Genomic DNA, 19,725 nt, shown 5'->3' with positions numbered 1-19,725 from the left:
TAACTGAAATAATTTTATTTCAAATACTTTCTCTGAGGTTTTTGGTTGTGTTGTAAACAGCTAGAACTTGGGTGGGCCAGATATACCTGCGTGCTCTCTGTTGGTACGGAAACCGTTCAGAAGGCAGTCCAAACTTCTGTTTGGGTTGAAAAAGCAACATCCAATATCTTTACCTATGAAATCCTCACTTTGTGAAATCCCCCCCAAGTTTTTTTTAAATATATGTAATCATTTACTTATTTATTATCGTTGACACAAAATACGACGTTGGTTTCAGATGTGCCACACGGCGAGTCCCGACTCTGAAACTCGTGCTGTGCTCGCACAGTGGTAGCCGCCGTCTGTGACCATGCAGCACGAGTGTGATACCCCAGACCGCACTCCTCGTGCTGTCACCTCTGGTTCCTGTGACTTGTCCACTCCGTAACTGGAAGCTCTATTCCCTACGCCTCTTCCCCCGTTTTGCCAACCCTCCATCCCCCTCCCCTCCGGCAGCCCACTTTGTATTTTGGTCTGTCTCTGCTTTTTGTTTGTTTCTTTTGTTTTTTAGATTCCACATATAAGGGAAATCATATGATATTTGTCTTTCTCACTCTGGCTTACTTCACTTAGCATAATATTCTCTAGCTCCATTCATGTTATTGCAAATGGAAGATCATATCCTTTTTGATGGCTGAGTAACATTCCATTGTGTGTCTACACCACATCTTCCTTATCCACTCATCTGTTAATGGACCGAAATTGTTTTTAGTAGGATTTTTATGAGAACGCTGGTGAAGATCCATGTTCAGGGCCACGTTTCGGCAGTATGTGGGGTGAGTGTTTCACTCATTTATAAAGCTGGTTCAGCTATGCTCTTCTGTCCTGTAGGCATTGGAATTTAAGATTTGCAAAATGCGCCCCTCTGCAAAGTCTCTCGTGTGTGGTGAGCACTGGAGCGGTGGGGCCAGCCAGCGGTTTGCCTCCCTGGTGAGCGGCTGCGCGCTCCTCGTCAGGGTCTTCTCTGTTGTGCACAGCGTCCTGCACGTGGATGTGTACCGCTGCTCGGGGGCCCAGGACACTGTCAACGTAAGAGACGTCCTCATCAAGGAGGGCTACGCCGAGCTCGCGGAGGAGTCCTATGAGTCCATGGTACGCACGTTCATCCTAGTTGTGGGAGCGCATGTGGCCGGTTCACGTGTGCGTGAGTGTATGTGTGTTTGTGGGAGGGACAGTGGAGAAGTGGGGGTGCCATTTTCCTCTCTCAGGATGCTGATGGATGAATAGCTAGGTAGTGTTTGTCGTACATTTTAAGTGCCTTCTAGAAGGGTTTCTTTGACACTAAATTATGGTGACTGGGTGTTGCTTTTGTTAGTTTCCTTTTATTAGGCTATTTGTTTCTTCTTAGAATGAAAATTAGATGTAAAAATGTTCTCTATTTGGGGAGTTATTTTTTCTGTAATGGATTCCAAGATTTAGCTCCCTAATGAAAGCAATTAGTAAGATACTTGTTTCAAGTATTTTCAGATATTGCAAAATGATATTCAGCCATTTCTTTCAAAATCAGTTCTGAAGCTATTTTCCTTTGAAGGTTTCAGAGATGCCACCTTTGAGTCAGATGTTGAAGGCCATTTATTTTCCTTCTGTAATTTCTGCTGACAGTGGGGTGGGGCTAGGATTAAGGAGAGGGGAAACGGGCAACAGAACAGTAGCCAGAGAGCTGGCTGGACTTGGTATTTCCATGTGTGAGAAACCCTTTCGGGATTCTGGGAGTGTTCCTGGTGTGGAGCAGAAGTGTTGAGTACAGAAAGTTCTTTTAAGAGCTGTTTTTCACTCTCTCCAGTTTTCTGATGACTGAAAGGTAGTAAAGGCTGATGAATTGAGCCTTTTTTTAAAAAAAAGATTTTTTTAATTTATTTGAGCGAGAGAGAGCACACAAGCCAGGGGGGAGGGGCAGAAGCAGAGGGAGAAGCAGACTCCCCGAGGAGCAGGGAGCCCGATGCTGGACTCGATCCCAGGCCCCTGGGATCATGACCTAAGCTGAAGGCAGATGCTTCACTGACTGAGCCACCCAGGTGCCCTGGTGAATTGAGCCTTAAATGAAGAGCCACCCAGGTGCCCTGGTGAATTGAGCCTTAAATGAATCCTGTCTTATTTCTTTTGTTTGAATCTTAAAATGTGCTTACTTGATAAAATTTACTCCTGACCTTAGTGACCTAGCAATCAGCTAAGAATAAGGTCATGCCTGTGAAATACTTTGATTAGTTTGGGATAAAGTACTTTTAATACAGTTTTTCCTTTTAGCAAAATGAATTTTGCTTATTCTGCTCAGCAAAGCCATGAAGCTCTCAAGGGTCTCTTCTCCAAGTCCGTAGAAAACGTGGCAGACTTGTCTACATCATCCCCTGTGAAGGATGATGAAAAGTACCTCATCCGGGTTTTGTTAGAGAGTTTTTCTTCTAATAAACTGGGTGCCCCCAACTGCAAGGTAATTTATAGTTGCTGCTTTAAAATACAATTTAAACCTTAAAGTCATTTTATATTTATATGCTGGGTCATAACTAGTAGTCGTGGTGGGCTTTTCTTTCCTGGTTTTAGATGCTGGTACTGTTTTCACAATGGCGCTTACCTTAGTAAGGGAAAAACCTGGAGTTCAGTGTAGAGAAATGCTTAGACTAGTTCTTTCGTTTAAACCAGCCTTCCCAGAGGCAGTCTGTGCTTGTTTACCCAGTTGGAGGAAGCCGTGTGCGGACTGTGGAGAGCCAGGCCCTCCGTGGAGGCGGCCCAGCCCCAGCGGGCAGTGCAGTCACTGCATCTGCCTGTCTCCCAGAGCAGGCGGCCGCACACCCCCCTCCCCCTGCTCCGGGGCTCCCCTCTCGCCACCCCAGCCCCTGGCCCTGTGCTCCCGGTGCTCCCTACTCAGTCGGACTAGTCTGGTACACTGAAAAGGTAATGCTTCTACCGAAGTGTTTGGCAGTATTTCCTTTGTTTGGCCAAACTGTTCCTTAAGTGTATCTTTTGAGGCATGTTAGAGAAACCACTGAAAATAATAATCACCGCATCCCAGAAAAGCACCATAAGACCTTTTTTTCCCCCCACTGCATCTTGAAGACGTTATAACTAAGGCGTAGCTATTTTCTTTTTCAAAACGTGAGTTAACTTTTGGATTTTTAAAATGTATGTTAAGTGATAACTTGCCTATTGGTAACATTTTGCATGTTTTTTATCGACAGGTGATACTTCATGGGCCTTTTAACCCTTATGAACTGAAGTGTCATAGTTTGACCAGAATATCCAAGTTCAGGTGTGATTAACTTAGGTTCCCCATGGATTTCTTTTTTCTCTGCTCCTCTATTTACAGAGCTTAACAGAAACTAATCTTTCTTTAAACTGTTGAAACCTTCCCTTTTCCAGCTCCTTCTCATTCCTCTCCTAGCTCCAAATCTGAGATACTCTTTCTCTTGTACGAAAGCCATTCTGTGTAAGACATTCTTGAGTATCTTCTAACAAGGGCCTCATTTTTTCTGTTCTTCTTATAATTGATTTTCATTCAGTAAACCTGTGAATGCCTGCTGTGTTCTGGGAACAGTGTATGGTTTGAGGGGAACAACAGTGAACAAAATACACTCAGTGTAATCCCTAAAATTGTGTGTGTGGTGGGGATGGTATGCAAGGGAAGACGGGTCCTCAGAAGAAGGGTTGATGAGGCTTTTGAACATTATGAGAGGGGCTGTAGAACATTATGAAAGCATCTCAAGGGGCCCCTGAACACACTCAGGCTGTGAAAGGCCATGGAGGTTTCCAGTCAGTGAGTGGGGAGGTGAAGGCGAGCTGGAGGGTGTTACTCAGCGTGGGCTTTGGCCTCAGTTTGACTTTGCACTTCGGAATGAGCATAGTGAGGTTGGAGAGTGGGTGGGAAGCAGAAGGGCTGCGGAGCTGTGGCAGATGGGGACGAGCTTTGTAAGCAAGATCCAGACTTCATCTGAAGACAGTTGGAAAGCCTTATGTGTATTTTAAACACTCTCTTCGGCTAAGAGGCAAACCCTCTAGGGTAGGCATCTCTTGAAGCCTGTCAGAAATGCAGAGCTCAGGCCTCTTTTGCACAGAGCCTGCATTTTCATAAGATTTGTAGATGGTCCGTAGGCCCCTTAAGGCTTGCAGAGCCCAGTGTGAAGAATGCATTGGGTTTGGGGGTAGAAGGGTCCTCGGGTAGGAGCGTACTTCTGAGGCTGGTCACTGCTGTAATTCTGGGTGGGTACGTTGTGGACCATGCTGAGTCCATGGCAGGAGGTGCAGAGACAGACTGCTTTATGAGAGCTTCGGGCGTGGAATCAACAGCCTGACGTGTGATTAGACTCAGTGACGTGGGAAGGGGAAGAGTGGAGGATGCCCTTCCTGGGTGGCGGCGGGGCCTCTGCTGAGCAGTGCAGGAGGGGGGCGGGTGGCCGGGAGCCTAGGGGGCGTTGTCAGCATGTGGGTGGTGTGGTGCTCAAGGCCCGGGAGCGGGAGAGAGATGAGGGTGGAGAGGGTGGTGGTGCTGGATGAAGAGGAGGAGGCATGAAGGACACTTGGATGTTAAACAGCTTTCACCTGTTGAGCGCTGCACTCGCCTATTTGTGTCTGTGACATGTGTTAGCTCGGGGGTTGGACGTAGCACATTGCCTAGCGGGTGGATCAGCCTCTGTCCCCTGACGATGCCCCTTTCAGATGTGTTTGGATTGAGAAGGAAAGCATCAACTCTGTCATCATCAGCGATGCCCCCGAGGACCTTCACCAGAGGATGCTGGTTGCAGCTTCCCTTTCCGTCAATGCAACGGGTGAGTCGGGCTGTGTTCCCTCATCATCTGCTCTGTGTCTCCCTCCCTCTCCTCCGTTACTAGGAATGATTTGTCCTATAGTTAGCAAGCACATTTATGTGCCTGTGCTCTATTTTCAGGCTGTTTTCTGAGTGCGTTGGCTGATACAAGTTTAAGAAATGGAGCACATCACCTTTCCTTTTGTACAAGGGTGTGGTATTGATTTCTTGATCCTCATTCATTCCATCATGCTTGTCTACCAAGTAGAACAAATCCAGGTTCTTGGCCCTGGGACAAACCCAAAAGCCTGATGGAAGGGAAGAGAAGAGTAACCACACAAACGTTGTCCCCGACAGGACGCAGGTTGCAGCATGCTGGCCAGGCGGATGCTGCAGGGTGCCATGGGATCGGACTCCGGGGGCACTTGGCTGTGGGGCCGTGCCCACGGGGACGGACTCCGTGGAGGAGGGGATAAGGAGTGTGCCCGGGGTGGGGCGCGACGTTCTGCAGAGTGAAGTCTGTGCCTGACGTCGCCTTTGTTGACTGTCCAACAGGGTCCACCATGCTGCTGAGAGAGACCTCTCTGATGCCGCACGTTCCCGGCCTCCCGGCTCTCCTCAGCGCGCTCTTTGCACCGGTGATGGAGTTAAGGTTCGTCCATTCTGTCCAGGCTTTGTGAAGTGAGAACCCCAGGGGGGAGAAGAGGGCGCCTCTCCTCCTCCTCTGGGAGAGGAGACACAGAGCACCTGGCCAGGGCACTTGTGGCTCTCGTTGAGCTTCCCCGGGCTGGAGTGTGGTTGAGGCGGCGTTCCTGGTACTGACATACCTACACTTGGACTTGGTTCCCGTACAGATAGACAGCATCACGTGGGGGCTTGAGGACCAGCGGGGCTGGAGAAAGAAAATCAGGAGCTGGGAATAGGCTCAGGATGAATAACGTGCAGATGGCTGCCTGTTGTTAAGGGGCCGTGAAGGTGGCTCTCCATTTTCTTGCTCCCAGTTGGCAGCAGGCCGCCTTGTCAGTCCCACTGGTGACGGTAACTGGAGGGTAAGAGGGCAGACCGCTTTGCCAATTGTAGCTCTTGTTGATGTCGAGATGAAACAGGAATTTGTCCTGAAGGCTTTAGCAGAGGGAGCTGTGTGAGCAGGAGCAGAGCCCTCGACAGCATCCTTACCGTGGGGGCAGCCACGTCATGTGGTCTTTATTTGACATTCGGTGTGTGCAAAGAGCATTTACCATTGGGGAAGTGCTGATGGGCTTCTGCAGAGAGGCGACAGCTACAGAGGAACAAGGTCGGGTCTTGAGGAAGGCTTACGCCCCCAAAGAGACACTTGGCTGGCTGGGGCAGCTGGTGGCTGGCGGCCCAACCTTGCTGCTTGCTCAGCCCTCTCGCCACGTACCTCCTCAGAGTCTGCTAGCACAGTCTCAAATAGTGGTCATTTTTAGTGTAGAAAACGATTGTGTATGTACTTTTTTTGCCCTGAAAATATATACTACTTAGAAAAATCTGAAAAAAGCTGAATGAGAAAAAAAAACATATCATTTTTAAACATTTAGTGAATTTATTTTCAGGATAATTATATACATTTTTTGTTTTTAGGTTTTTGTCATACTGCATCTTTTCCACAAATAGAAGCGTTTTGACATTATTATGACATCTTTGTAAATATCTATTAAAATAGAATTTATTAAAATGGAATATTCTATTAAAATAGAATATTTAGTGAATAAATAGAATAAAATATTAAAATAAAATTGCATCATATACCACTGAGTGGACATAAAATGGCTTTTATAAAAACACTGCCCTATTTTATTTACATATGCAATTGTTTCTGACCCGCTCTTGTCCCAAAAGGATTTAATTTGCCTTTAAATGTTGGAATTGGGCTTCTCTCTCATTTTACAATAATGATGTGATAAATATCTTGACGATATTTATCTTCTGAGTCCTCATGGGGGAGACAAACCTATAAAAACAGTGCATTACATGGGATTATCTAACAAGGAAGGATGCTGCCGTGTGGAAGTAGGGAGCAACTCAGTGAATATGTGAACACAAATTCCTCACCGACTGTTTTTGACACTCCCCTTGCTTCTCTCATTAGATTAAGGTTCTGCTCGGACTTTTCTTTTAAATATGACCTTTTGGAGGGTATGTGTGACATGGTGTGTTATTTTTATTTTTTATTTATTTATTTATTTAAAAATTTTATTCATGAGAGAGAGAGAGAGATGCGGGACTCGATCCCAGGACCCTGGGATCACGACCTGAGCTGAAGGCAGACGCTTAACTGACTGAGCCACCCAGGTGTCCCGGTGTGTTATTTTTAAATCTCCAAAGTGCAAGGGGTTATGTTACTGAGACACTTAAGAAACATGGAAATAATTGGTATTTAAAATACTATCTTTTTAGAACAAAATAAGCTTGCCAGGAGAAGGTTATATATAAGCAGTACATAGCACTTTGCACGTAGCTGATACTCTGTATTCATTTTGTTGCATTTAGTTTAAACGAGCCAGCATGGGGTAGTTTCTGTGACCATGTGAGTGACACTGGGTGGCCAGACGCAGAGGCTCAGCTAGGTGGTCCCCAGGAGGGGAAGATGGGGCCTGGTGCTTTGTTATCGCAGGTCTGCCTCTAATGAGTTGAGTGAGCATTTTTAACTTGATGAGTTGGTAAGAGCCGTTATTCGAGGGGCTTTGGAGGGAAAGGGGGTTTGATGTGGGCGAGCTCCCTCCTCTCACCCGAGGCCTGGGCCCCAGCGGCCCTTCAGGGCAGAGTGGCTGCCTGAGCGGCTTTCCCTCCCGGCCGTGGCCCCCGGGCCAGCTGTGGCTGGCAGGCAGCTGTCCCAACACAGAGCCCACAGCCTCTGGGGCAGCTCTGTCACTGTCCTGTCAAGACTGATGGCAAACTGAAGACCAGAAGGAAATTTTGCTGCCTCCAGCACAGTCTGCAGTGGTGTGTGTGTGTGTGTATGTGTGTGTGACGGGGGAGGGGGGGGCGCTGGTTATCTCCACTAGCAAAGCAGAGAGCCACGAGAGGCCACGGTCCCGTCTGGCACCTGGGGACCACTGACCCGGCCACCATTCCCGGCCCCTCCTCTGCGCTTCTCACCGCCTCCCCCTTGCTTTCCGCCAGTCTGGGGACCGGACCTTGGTGGCTCAAGAAGGGCGCAGGTTTCCTGTCACTGTTGCCTCCAGCCTCCCTTCGGAGCCCCGGCCCCGGCGGGCTTCGCCTCTCGTGCTGCTCCCGCGGCCCCTTCCCCGACTTGCTTCCCTCAGCGTCCTCGCTCGCGTCCACTTTGGTGGCCTCAGTGCTGTTGTCCCCGGCGAGAGTGAAATGCTCCACAGTGGCGAGCCTGGCGTCTGCAGGAAGGGCAGCAGAGGTCGGAGCGCAGCTTCTGCTGGGCGCGCTGCCCTGGCGCCGCCCTTGCCTCCCCCTGGGCTCTCGCCGCTGGGGCTCAGGTCTTGCGGCTGGTGGGGGGGGCATCACCGGTGGTGTCGGCCTGGCTGTTCTGGCGGCTTCCACAGGGCAGCGCTCCAGCCCCACTGGGCAAAACTGTTAAGAATTAATGGGAGTGGGTTAAAGGGAACTTTGCTGTTACTGTTTGTGCCGGTTACTTTGGCTGCGTGACAGTTACGCACAACAGCCCTCTCGGTGCTGTGGGAGGAACTCAGACGGCGCCCAGCAGGGACGCCTCCTCTCCTCCTTGGCACAGGAGGCCCCAACGGCGGAGGGGTGGAAATCAGGCCTTGGCTTCTCTGCTCACATGTCTGGTGGTTGATTCTGGCCTGGGGCTGGAGGCCTGTTTCTGCTCCTGAGGCTCCCGGGCTCCCGAGGGCCTCCTGGGGGTGGGGGGGATCTGCGTGGGCTCACTGGGGCTTCCTCAGGCATGGTGGCTGGGTGCCAAAGGTCAGCGTCCTGAGAGAGAGCTGGGTGGGAGCTGTGTCCTCTTTTATGACCAGCCTCAGAAGTGCCCCCGTCCCACCCAGACCCAGGGTGCGGGACCACAGAGCCCACTTGTCGCTGGGAAGTGTCAGCTTTCCATTGTGAGAATAGCCTGGAGGATGGGAACTGCTGACCCTGCCATCTGTACAACATGCCCCCTTCTGTACGGTGACATACTGTCTGAATTGTTTACGGTGTAGTCGTGTACTGCTCTTTAAGAAAACCGTGATCTAACTCTCTTGTTTTTATTTTTTATTTTATTTATTTATTTGACAGAGAGAGAGAGACACCGTGAGAGAGGGAACACAAGCAGGGGGAGTGGGGGAGGGAGAAGCAGGCTTCCCAGCTGAGCAGGGAGCCCGATGTGGGGCTCGATCCCAGGACCCCGGGATCATGACCTGAGTCGAAGGCAGACGCTTAACGACTGAGCCACGCAGGCGCCCCTAACTCTCTTGTTTTTAAAAAGCTTTAGAAAACCTGAGAATAACGCAGAGGTGCCTCTAAATGTTGGACATGTGAGGTGATGGGCACATGTGGTAAGAGGGGGCACTTTGGGTCTGGTGGGAAGGATGTGGCAGCAGGTGCACCTGGCCTTGCTCTCTGGCTTGCCACGTGCTGCCAGACCTGGGCAGGGTCTCCACCTCTGAGGTTTCCCTGTCTGTGAGGAAGGGCTGTCGGGGCTGTCGTGAGCTGATGGGGGGGCTCCCTGAGATATAGAGAGTTCAGCACAGCATCTGGGGCCAGGCAGCACTCTACAGATGGTTGGTTCTGTGAGTGTGTCCATCCTCTTCCGCTTGTTCGGGCAGCATCACTGGGAAGCTCCTTCCCAGGGAGTAGCCGCAGCAGGATTTGGAAATACCAGTAGACTCAGTAGACTTTTAACAAATACAATTGTCCCTTAAACAACACAGCCTGCTGTTGAGGGGAAGCCTTACTGATAACCTAGAGCCAACGAACCCTTACTTTATATGTTATATGTATAGTTATGCCGCATTCTTGTAATCAAGTAAGCTAGAGAAAAATTGTTTTTCAACAAGTTTGCAGAAATTTTCCAGTGTATTCATTGGAAAGAATCCATGTATGACTAGAGCTGCACAGTTTAAACCCATGTTCAAGGGCCAGCTGAACTTTGTAGATTAATACAATGCACACTGCAGAATATTTAACAGAGCTTTTTTATATGGAAGTTTCAGATTGACTAACGTTTAACTTTTGAGGAAATACATTTCCTTCTTTGGCTCCTGTGGGGAGTTCTAGATTATTAGCTTACGGTACAGGTTGCTCTTCTGTTGTATTTATTTTAAACCTAATTGTCTGGAGATGTTAGCTCTTCCAAGCATAGCAGTTGTCAGCTTATGTAAACTTGAGTTCCTTTACGTAAGTTGTCTCAGAATGGATTATGTCTCTGGCATGTCCTTGGCTGTATCTTCATGCAGCACACTAGGCTTTTGTTCCATGATTTTGGCAGTTCTCCGTCAGAGTTTAAAATATGTATTATAGAGGAAGTAAAAATATTTCCGTGGTCCTAATTACTTACTAGGTCCACATGAGTTTTTAGAATCCCCAGAAAAAAATTAAAGCCAGTGCTTTGGTTAGCTTTATTGATTTAAGGTTTAGAGTCGATGAGCAGAGGATTACTACCTTGGTATGGGTCAGTTCAAGGTTGAATCTTTTGGGACTCTCCTTGTTGATATGCGTTTGTTACCACATATGAGGGACCCATGTAAGTGTCAGCAGCAGTTAGTGAGCTGGAGGTGATGTGGCATTTTATTAACCATGATGAAAAACCGTTAGTCTTACTGTTGGTGACCCGGGGCTGTTACATACTCTTTTCTGGAAAGATTTTCTGTACATTGAAATTAAATTTATGTTCTATTAAAAATCATGTGGGGAACATAACTATTTAAAGAGACACTTTGGTGACTGTTTTGTAAAGCAGATGCTCAGCACCTAATTTATAAGTCTCAATTCTGGTTCTCTTCTTTGAGTTTACTTAAAGTGGGATTCTCTTTCATTTTCATGAAAGTGAAAAAGAAGTGTGTGTGTGTGTGTGTATCTTTAGGGCTAAGAAGAAAGCTCTGTTTTTGCCTAGATTATTTGCATCACAACTTTATTGACCTAGATTATGGGAAAAGGTGTGAGTTAAAAGTCAAAATTAGCAAAATATTTTAAAAGATATTAAGTGTTAATATGTGTTCATTCTTTTTATAATTATTTGTTGATCCTGTTCTGGGCTGTGGTGCTGGCTTTGAAATTAACACCTGGGACAGGAGAAGGAGCCTGGGGGCAGAGGGCTCTGGGGGCATGGCGGGGGGAGGAAGGGTTCCCCTCTGGGGGAGCCTGACCGGCCTGTAGGGAAGTCAGAGAAGCTGGAGCCTGGGCAGGGGTTGGTGGGGGGAGAATGTGGTTTGAGATGATACGGGGGAGCAAAGCAGAGACCGGACGCTCTGTGGCTCGGAGTAGCTCAGGTTTTGCTCAGAATGCCACAGGATACCACAGGAAGCCCTTAAGCGAGGGGTGGGATGACTGGATTTGTTTTGAAAACCAACACTCTCTGCTGCGTGGGAACCAGACTCAAATAAGCAGGAGTAGGTGTGGGGAAGATGGGTCAGAAAGTAGTCACATGAGTCCAGGTGAGAAGTGGCAGTGGCTTGGACCAGGCAGGTGGCAGCTGAGATGGAGAGGATCATCAGATTTAGGGAAACTTTGAAAATGGAAGTGACAGCACACAGTGCTGGAGAGGAGCGGGCTGTTTTGGTGAAACGAGGATATAACGCTTTGTATTGTGTGTATAGTTGTTTGAGGATAGGAAGGTGGGACAAACATCTTGTAAGCTTTTACTAAGTGCTAAACTTCTTTCACAAGTCATAAATATATGTGTATAACCTTTTCTGCAGAAACCTCACTAATAAGAATTTAACGCAAGGGAAGAATTCAAAGGTAGGGAAGAAAACTGAATGCAATAAAATATTCTTTATGTTATCTGCTGTAGTGAGAAATAGAAACCTAAATAATGGATTAATAGATATATTAACTGTCCTTATAACTATGTATGCTCTATTACTTCCAGTATAAAAACTGGAAGAGAAAATAAAAAAACGAAATTAGTTGCCGTGCTAGGGTTGGCAGAACTTAGGCGGATTGCAGTGGCCAGTTCCTTTGATATTAAAACAGTGGTTTAATAATTTTGAAATATTCATTCTTCTAAAAACTTTTCATTCAGGGTCGATCAGGATGGAAAGTGCTATACTGGAGTCCTCTGTGGTTTGGGGTGGAATCCAACTACAGGGGCCCCGATACTGCCAGAGCATGACATCGAGCTCGCGTTCGACGTTCAGTTCAACGTGGAAGATATCATAGAGGTAAGACTGACGCGTCCATCCCGCTGGAGCGGCTGCCTCTCCCTCGTGGTTGGTTTGCACACCCGTTTAGCAGTGAGCACGGTGTCTGACATGGTGCTTCAAATACAGACCTGCGCCTCTGGTCCCGGAGGTGCTCACTCTCCCTGCACCTGCCTATTTTACTTTTCTGCGTGGAGTCTCTTCCTGACAGAGGTGGTGCTCTCTGAATTTCTCCTGTGGGGTCTTCCGGCCGCAGTAAGCTTTTCTGGGCAGTGGAAATAAACGCCAGGCCAGTAGGACTGCTGTGAATCTCTGTCCAGCTCTCCTGCCAAGTCCAGACTAGCCGCGCATCCTTGCTGCTCAGCGGTCCTGCCCGGCTTCATCCTGCTTGCGGGAGTGGGGGGCCTGTGGAGCAGACAACTCTGCTGCAGCTAGGATTAAGCACTTAGAAACTTTGGAAGCAGGTTGACAAATTAATTTTATGGCTTTTGAATCTAATAATGAAAAATTTGGGCTTGTATTTTGTATGCTTTTATTCTTATATTTCATTGTTGTGGTAACTCAGTTTTATTGCATTTTACAAAGTGAGGAGTAAAGCTGGTTCTTCACCACAGATAGTTTGAGCAGCACTGTAGAGTACCTGACCCCTCTTTCTTCTCAGAAGTTGCACAGAGTAGGTGAGGTGGGCATCACTGCATCGAAGGGGGTGGGGAAAGGAAGGCTGCTGAGGTAAGCCGTGCCACGCTTACCCTTCTTCCGGAGGGTACTGCTGTTACCACTAGTCAGCGTTTCGTTTTATTGACTTAACTGCTCTTTTACTTATAGGTGCTTTGGGCTTAAAGATACTCATTAGATCATAGGCTTAATTGTAAAATGTAAAATGATAAAACTTCAAGAAGTAAATACAGGAGAAAATATGTATGACCTTGGGTTTAGCAGTGAGTTTGTAGAAGCAGCACCAAAAGCACAGTCTGTTAAAGAAAAAATTGAGAAGCTGGACTTTGTCAAAATTAAAAACTTTGCTCTGCCAAAAACTCTAAGAGGATTAAAGGACAGGCTGTTCGCAGGAGAAAACACTTGCGAATCATTTATGTGATAAAGGACTTTTATCCATAATATGTAAGGAAGTCTTAAGACCTGCTAATTAAAAAAAAAAAGTAACTGAATGAAACTATGGACAGCAATAAACACGAACAGATGCTCAACCTCCTGTTCATTAGGAAATGCAAATTAGGACCACGATGACATTCTTCCAGTGGCTACAATCCAGAACCTGACGGTAAGAATGTCCGCGAACATGTCGAGCACCAGGAACTCTGCTCGGTGCTGGTGGGAATGCAGAGTGGAACTCCTGTTTTGGAAGACAGGATTCGTAAAAGTTGAACACATCTACCCAAGAATCCCACCTCTGAGTATTATCCAAGAGATCTGAACAGTTACATCCACATAAAATCTATAGGTGAATGTTGATTGCTTCATTCGTAATTCACAGTTGCTGGAGACTGGAAGCAACAACATGTCTTTCAGTAGGGGAATGCTTAAAGAAACCATGCGATGGCCATGCAGTGGGGCCTTCTTCAGCAGTACAAAAGCAGGAGCAATGACACGAGTAAGTCTTAGGTGCGTGTTTCCACGGGGGGAAACCAGGACTCAGAGGCTACGTACAGTATGATCCCATTCACATGACATATTCTGGGGAAGGCTAGGCCGTAGGACAGTGAGCAGATTGGTGGTTATTGCAGAGAAGAGGGGCTGCTCTGTGGGTCCTCAGGTGCTGGATACACGACCCCATGTGCCTGTCAACCCATAGACCACTCCTCGTGAAGGGGGGGCGCTAAGGTATACGATGGAGACACACACACACACGTTGGGTAATTGCACTGAGGAGAAAAAGGAGCTTTGGAAACTGTAAGGCTGCCACCAGAAAGCAGCTGTTCATAAACTCCGTCCCCTCCATAGTCCAGCTGCTTCGCTCTGAAGCTGCTTTGCCGTATGGGGTTGAGCGGGCAAGTGCCTGCATGTGGGAGCCGGGCTGCAGCTCACTGGACAGAGCAGTTACAGACAGGACAGGAGGGCTGGAATGGACCTCGGGACACAGGCGGAGCCAGACCCTCATCAGCGTGAATTCGTGTTTAACTTACACATGCACAGATGCATGTTAACGTATGGGCATGGTGGCTTCACATACACACATCTGTCACCTAGCCCCATGAGGACCTGGAAGCTGTGACATCCCCAAGGCCATGAACAAACCTAATGCCCAGACTCTGGTTTCTGATAGGATTCTCCAGTAAAAGGAATCAGGGCTCCTTGGAAAAACGGTTTTCCCTAGGGTTGGAGCAGGGAGAACAGAGGAGGAGCCTTGGAGCCTCTTACAGTGCCAGGAGGTAGTGCTCATAAAAGGGTAGGGGCACGTCAGAGGGACATGAGGGCCAACTGAAAGCGCTCCTGCTGGCCAAAGCTGGGACAGTTTGATGTAGTATTGGACCATAACTCAGAGTGTCAGATGATTATCTGTGTGTCCATAAGGATATAAATAAATGATTTAATAAACAAATGAGGGAGAAGAGAGAGAGATCTTGCATACAGAAGAATTCCCATAGGCCTGTGGACACTTTCTCCGGGAAGTAGAGCTTAATCTGCCCCCAGACGCCACTTTGAGGGGGGACTGGACTCAGCGATGTGCTTCCAAGCAAAAGAGGAAGGGAAGGGAGAGGAGAGACTTTGCAGTCTGGGCAGACGTCCGGCAGACGCCACCTCAGCTCAGTCCTCAAGGTCCACAGTGATCTGTCATAGTGATGGCACCCATGCCCCGGTGTGATGAGATGAGAAGGTACCTCACGCCTGGGGGCTTCTCCCCAAAACCCATCACCTCAGTCTAACCATGGGAAAATGTCACACAAACCCAAGCTGGGACATCCCACGAAAGACCTGCCCAGAACTCCTTAGAGAATCGTCCAGGTCTTGAAAAACAAAAGGCTAAGAAACTGCTCTAGATTGGAGGACACTGGGGAGTCATGATGCAGGTGTGGGGTGGTGCCCTGGGTCGGATCCTGGAACAGAGAAGGGACATGGTGGGAGGCCGGTCAGTCCAGATGGAGCCTGGGCTTCTCAGTGAGACTCACATACCGGGAATGTGAGCGCTTGCTGGCTGGGCTGGGGGCAATCGTCTGGTCTGTCTTCGCAGCTCCACTTGTAGATCTCAAAGTAGTCAAAATGGAAAGTTTTATTACAAAACTGTGACAAAGACTGATAACAAAACATGGCTTGTCATATCTCTGGGGGTGAGATACCCCTTGGGCTTCAATATAAACATTGCAAAGCGAGAGGAATATGTGTGATCTAGGTAGGTTTTGAGTTGTATGATCCCATGAGTTTAACAAGTGCGATTAGACTGAAAACTCTGAACCTTTCTTGCTGATTTTTAATTTTTTCTTTCGTTACTGTTTCTTAAATTAGGGTAGTGGTTATTGATGTTATTTGTGTTGTTTTAATAATTTGCTCCAGAAACCATATTGATGATAGTCGTAAGAATATGAACTCTGGGGGTGTCTGGGTGACTCAGTCGGTTGAGCATCTGACTCTTGATTTTGGCTCAGGTCATGATCTCGGGATCCTGGGATCAAGCTCCATGATGGGCTCTGAGCTCAGGGCAGAGTCTGCCTGAGATTCTCTGTCTCCCTCTCCTGCACCTCCCCCTGCTCACTCTCATACACATGTGTGTTCGTGCGTGCTCTTTCTCAATAAATAAATAAATAAGATCTTAAAAAAAAAAAGAATGCAAACAATTCTGAATGCTAATGAATTATTTAAATATAGAATGAAATTCAGTTATAGTTGAACCATATGAATATTTATGTTGCCATTTATTTACAGATTAATATTCTCAGGGCTGCTATTAACAAGCTAGTGTGTGATGGACCAAATGGATTGAAGTTTCTTGGGCCAGAAAGAATTGCACAGTTACAGGATAATGCTCGTCAGAAACTTCTAGGGTAAGTGGTACACTTTTTAAAAGGTATTAAATATCCAGAGCTGCCTTAGCAATTGTGAGAAAGGATAATTTTAGTTTTTTTCTCTTCACATTTTTATATAAAAATATTTTTCTGTGAACTTTGCAATGAAGTTTGACACATGTAAGGTGCTCATTCGCCCAAGGGACTGGCACCCAGATCAGAAACAATGCAAGAAAACATTAGAAGTGCTTATAAAACTAAAAGAAATCCACCCAAAACGTACACGGGAGGGTGTGGAATGTCAACAGCAGGTCAGATGCTCCATGCCCAACACAGTCGAGTCCTGGCAGCGCAGAATGCTGCCTCGGCAAGCAGGGACCAGTGCCCGAGGCTCCTTTGCAGCTCCTTACAGCCACCGCCAACAAGGGTGACCGTGTCCTGACCAGGTAGGCAGGTGGGGTTTTGTGTAAGAATTCAGACTGTAGTACATTTGTAGAGTTGTGCTGACCCTGACCATGATTTGGTTTTACAACATTTCGATCATCCTCCAAAGTTCACTCGGATACCTTAAAACTGAATTGTGGTGATGGTCGCACAACTCCATAAATTTACTAAAATGATTGAATCGTATACTTAAAATTGATTAATTTTATAGTATATAAATTATACCTCAGTAAAGCTGTTTTTTTAAAGATTTATTAGAGAGAGAGAGCACATGCGAGCAGGAGCAGGGGGAGGAGCGGCAGAGGGAGAAGCAGGCTCCCCGAGGAGCAGGGGCCTGATGCGGGGCTCGACCCCAGGACCCTGGGGTCATGACCTGAGCCGAAGGCAGACGCCTAATGACTGAGTCCCCCAGGCCCCCAGGTGCCCCTCATGTTAATTTCTTGAGGAACAGCCAAGCCATTGTCCATGGTGTGTGCCCTGTTACAGTCCCGACAGCAGTCTGTGACGGTTCCCGTCTCCACGCCCCTGCCTGGACTTGCTGTCGTCAACATACTTCTTCATGGTTGACAGTCTAGTGAAGGTGCCGTGGTGTCTCACTGTGGTTTTAGTTTGCGTTTCCTTGATGACTGATGATAGAGAGCATCTTTTTATATCCTTACTAACCAATTATATATTTTTTGGTGAAATATCTGTTTAAATCTTTCACCCATTTTTAAATTGAGTTGTCTTAATTACTGAGTTGTAGAAACTCTTTATACATTCTGGTTGAAAGTTTCTTAGCGGATATGCCATTTGCAGATATTTTCCCAGTGTTTTGTCTTCATTTTCTTAATGGTGTCTTCTGAAGAACACAATGTTTAGTTTTGGTGATGTCTGCTTTATCTTTTTTTATTAAAAGTGGATTATGCTTTTGGTGTTATATCTGAAAAATCTTTGCTAAGCCCAGGGTCACGGAAGTTTTGTTTTTTTTTCCTCTGACTCTCATATTTACTTGTGTGTAAATTTCCTCTGACTCTCATATTTACTTGGTGTATTTAGGTTTTTGGTCTGTTTCGAGATTTCACTTGTATATGGTGTGAGATGTGAGAGTCCAGTTCATTTTGTTACAGATGAATATCCATTCATTACAACTTCATTTGCTGAAAAGCTCTGCTTTCCCCCACTGAAATGCTTTGGCACCTGTCAAAAATCATTTGGCCACAAATGTTGTAAAGGTTTATTTCTGGGCTTTCTGTTTTGCTCTGTTTGTTGTCTGTCTTACGCCAATACTGTGCTGTCTTGATTGCTCTAGCTTTGTAGGAAGTCCTGAAATTAGGTAATGCTAGTCTTCCTGTTTTGTTCTTGTTTTTTCAGAATTACACTTACTATTCTAGATCCTTTTCCTTTTTATTTACATTTTATTTATTTTTAAAATTTTATTTTCAAGTAATCTCTGTTACCCCCACATGGGGCTCAATCTCAACAACCCCGAGATTAAGAGTCCTGCGCCCCACGACTGAGCCAGCCTAGTGGGGTTCCTCCATATACATTTTAAGATCAGCTTGTCAGTTTCTACACCAAGCCTGCTGAAATTGCGGTAGGGATTTTATTAGATCTGCAGATCAATTTGGGGAGAATTACCACCTTAACAGTATTGAGTTGTATGCTTCATGAAGTTGGAATGTTTCGTAGTTATCTGTTTCTTCTTCACATGTTTTTAAAAGTTTTCAGTGTGCAGGTCTTGTACTTTCGTTAAATTATTTCTAAGTATTTTAGTCTTTTGGGTGCTATTGTGAATGACATTATTTTATTTTTGGATTGTTCATTGCTAGAAATGAGGAATTGATTTTTATGTATTGATCTTTATCCTGTGACCTTGTTAAATTTGTTTATTTAGTACTAGTAGTTTTTAGAGATTTTTTAGGATTTCTCTCTCACATACAGGATCATATCTGTGAGTAAAGAGTTTTTTTCCTTCCTTTCTGACCTGTGTGCTCCTAATTTCTTTTTCTTGTTTTGTTATACTCGTTAGAGCCCTCAGTGCAATGGGAATGGAAGTGGAAAGGCAAACATCTTTGTCTTGGTCCGTTTTCAGTCATTCACTATTACGATGTTAGCTGTAGGTTTTTCAGAGAGGTTCTATGTCAGGTTGAAGTTCCTGTCTTTTCGTAGTATACTGAGAGCTTTTATCAGGAAGGCATGTTGCATTTTGCCAGATATTTTTTCTGTTGTCCTTGAGGTAATCATGTTTATTTTTTTTCCTTTCATTCAATTTATATAGTATATTGTATTACTTGCTTTTTGGGTGTTAAAAACTAGCTTGGCATTTCTGTTTTGAATTCCACATGGTGTATAATCTTTTTTATAGATTTGTAGATGGTTTGCAACATATTTTTGTTAAAGGATTTTTCCATCTGTGTTCAAGAGGGTTGTTGGCTTATAGTTTTCTGTAATGATATCTTTTCTATAGTTGATATCTTTGGTTTGGTATCAGGGTAAAACTGGATTCCAAGAATGCGTTGGGAAGTATTCCTTGCTACTCTGTTTCTGAGAGTTTGTGTAAAATTGTTATTATTTCCTCCTTAAACATTTGACAGAATTTTCCAATGAAGCCATCTCAGCTTGGACTTTTCCTTGTGGGGAAATTTTTTTTTTTTTTTAAAGATTTTATTTATTTATTTGACAGAGAGAGACACAGCGAGAGAGGGAACACAAGCAAGGGGAGTGGGAGAGGGAGAAGCAGGCTCCCCGCAGAGCAGGGAGCCCGATGCGGGACTCGATCCCAGGACCCTGGGATCATGACCTGAGCCGAAGGCAGTCGCTTAACCAACTGAGCCACCCAGGCGCCCCCTTGTGGGGAAATTTTAAGTTACTAATTCAATTTCTTGTGCTTTAGGTCTATTGAGATGGCTTCTATTAAGTCAGTTTTGGTAATTTGGGTCTTTTAGGAATTTGTTCATTTAAATTGGCTTATTGGCATAAAGTTGTTCAGAATCTTTTATAATCCTTTTCTCTTCTTTTTTTTTATTTTTTATTTTTTTAAAGATTATATTTATTTATTTGACAGAGAGAGACACAGTGAGAGAGGAAACAAAGTGGGGGCAGCGGGAGAGGGAGAGAGCCCCCCCCCCGATGTGGGGCTCGATCCCAGGACCCTGGGATCATGACCTGAGCCGAAGGCAGACGCTTAACGACTGAGCCACCCAGGCGCCCCTCTTCTTTTTTTTTTTTTTTAAATATTTTATTTATTTATTTGAGAGAGAGAGAATGAGAGAGA

General features: G+C 46.0%; 1 protein-coding gene across 4 annotated transcripts in view; it reads left to right on the top strand.

The window, feature by feature from the left end:
* The window catches only part of TDRD9 (tudor domain containing 9), a 46,719-nt gene that overhangs the window by 19,653 nt on the left and 7,341 nt on the right, over positions 1-19,725 (top strand). Inside the window, exons 15-22 of one of the 4 annotated variants that reach the window (XM_081829816.1) lie at positions 871-1,131; positions 2,312-2,467; positions 3,213-3,283; positions 4,687-4,796; positions 5,330-5,426; positions 11,626-11,668; positions 11,952-12,090; positions 15,946-16,061. In XM_081829816.1, coding sequence (XP_081685942.1) covers positions 871-1,131; positions 2,312-2,467; positions 3,213-3,283; positions 4,687-4,796; positions 5,330-5,426; positions 11,626-11,668; positions 11,952-12,041 — 828 coding nt within the window. In that variant the 3' untranslated portion in view covers positions 12,042-12,090; positions 15,946-16,061. Of the gene's footprint in view, positions 1-870; positions 1,132-2,311; positions 2,468-3,212; positions 3,284-4,686; positions 4,797-5,329; positions 5,427-11,625; positions 11,669-11,951; positions 12,091-15,945; positions 16,065-19,725 lie in introns of those variants that run through there. The other 3 variants (XM_081829814.1, XM_081829817.1, XM_081829815.1) reach the window with 3 other exon arrangements.

Source organism: Leptonychotes weddellii, chromosome 9, assembly GCF_054177405.1.
Source record: "Leptonychotes weddellii isolate Sample4059 chromosome 9, ASM5417740v2, whole genome shotgun sequence".
NCBI lineage: Eukaryota > Metazoa > Chordata > Mammalia > Carnivora > Phocidae > Leptonychotes > Leptonychotes weddellii.
Note: the sequence above shows the minus strand (reverse complement) of the source record. Positions and strands in the feature narration are given on the sequence as shown.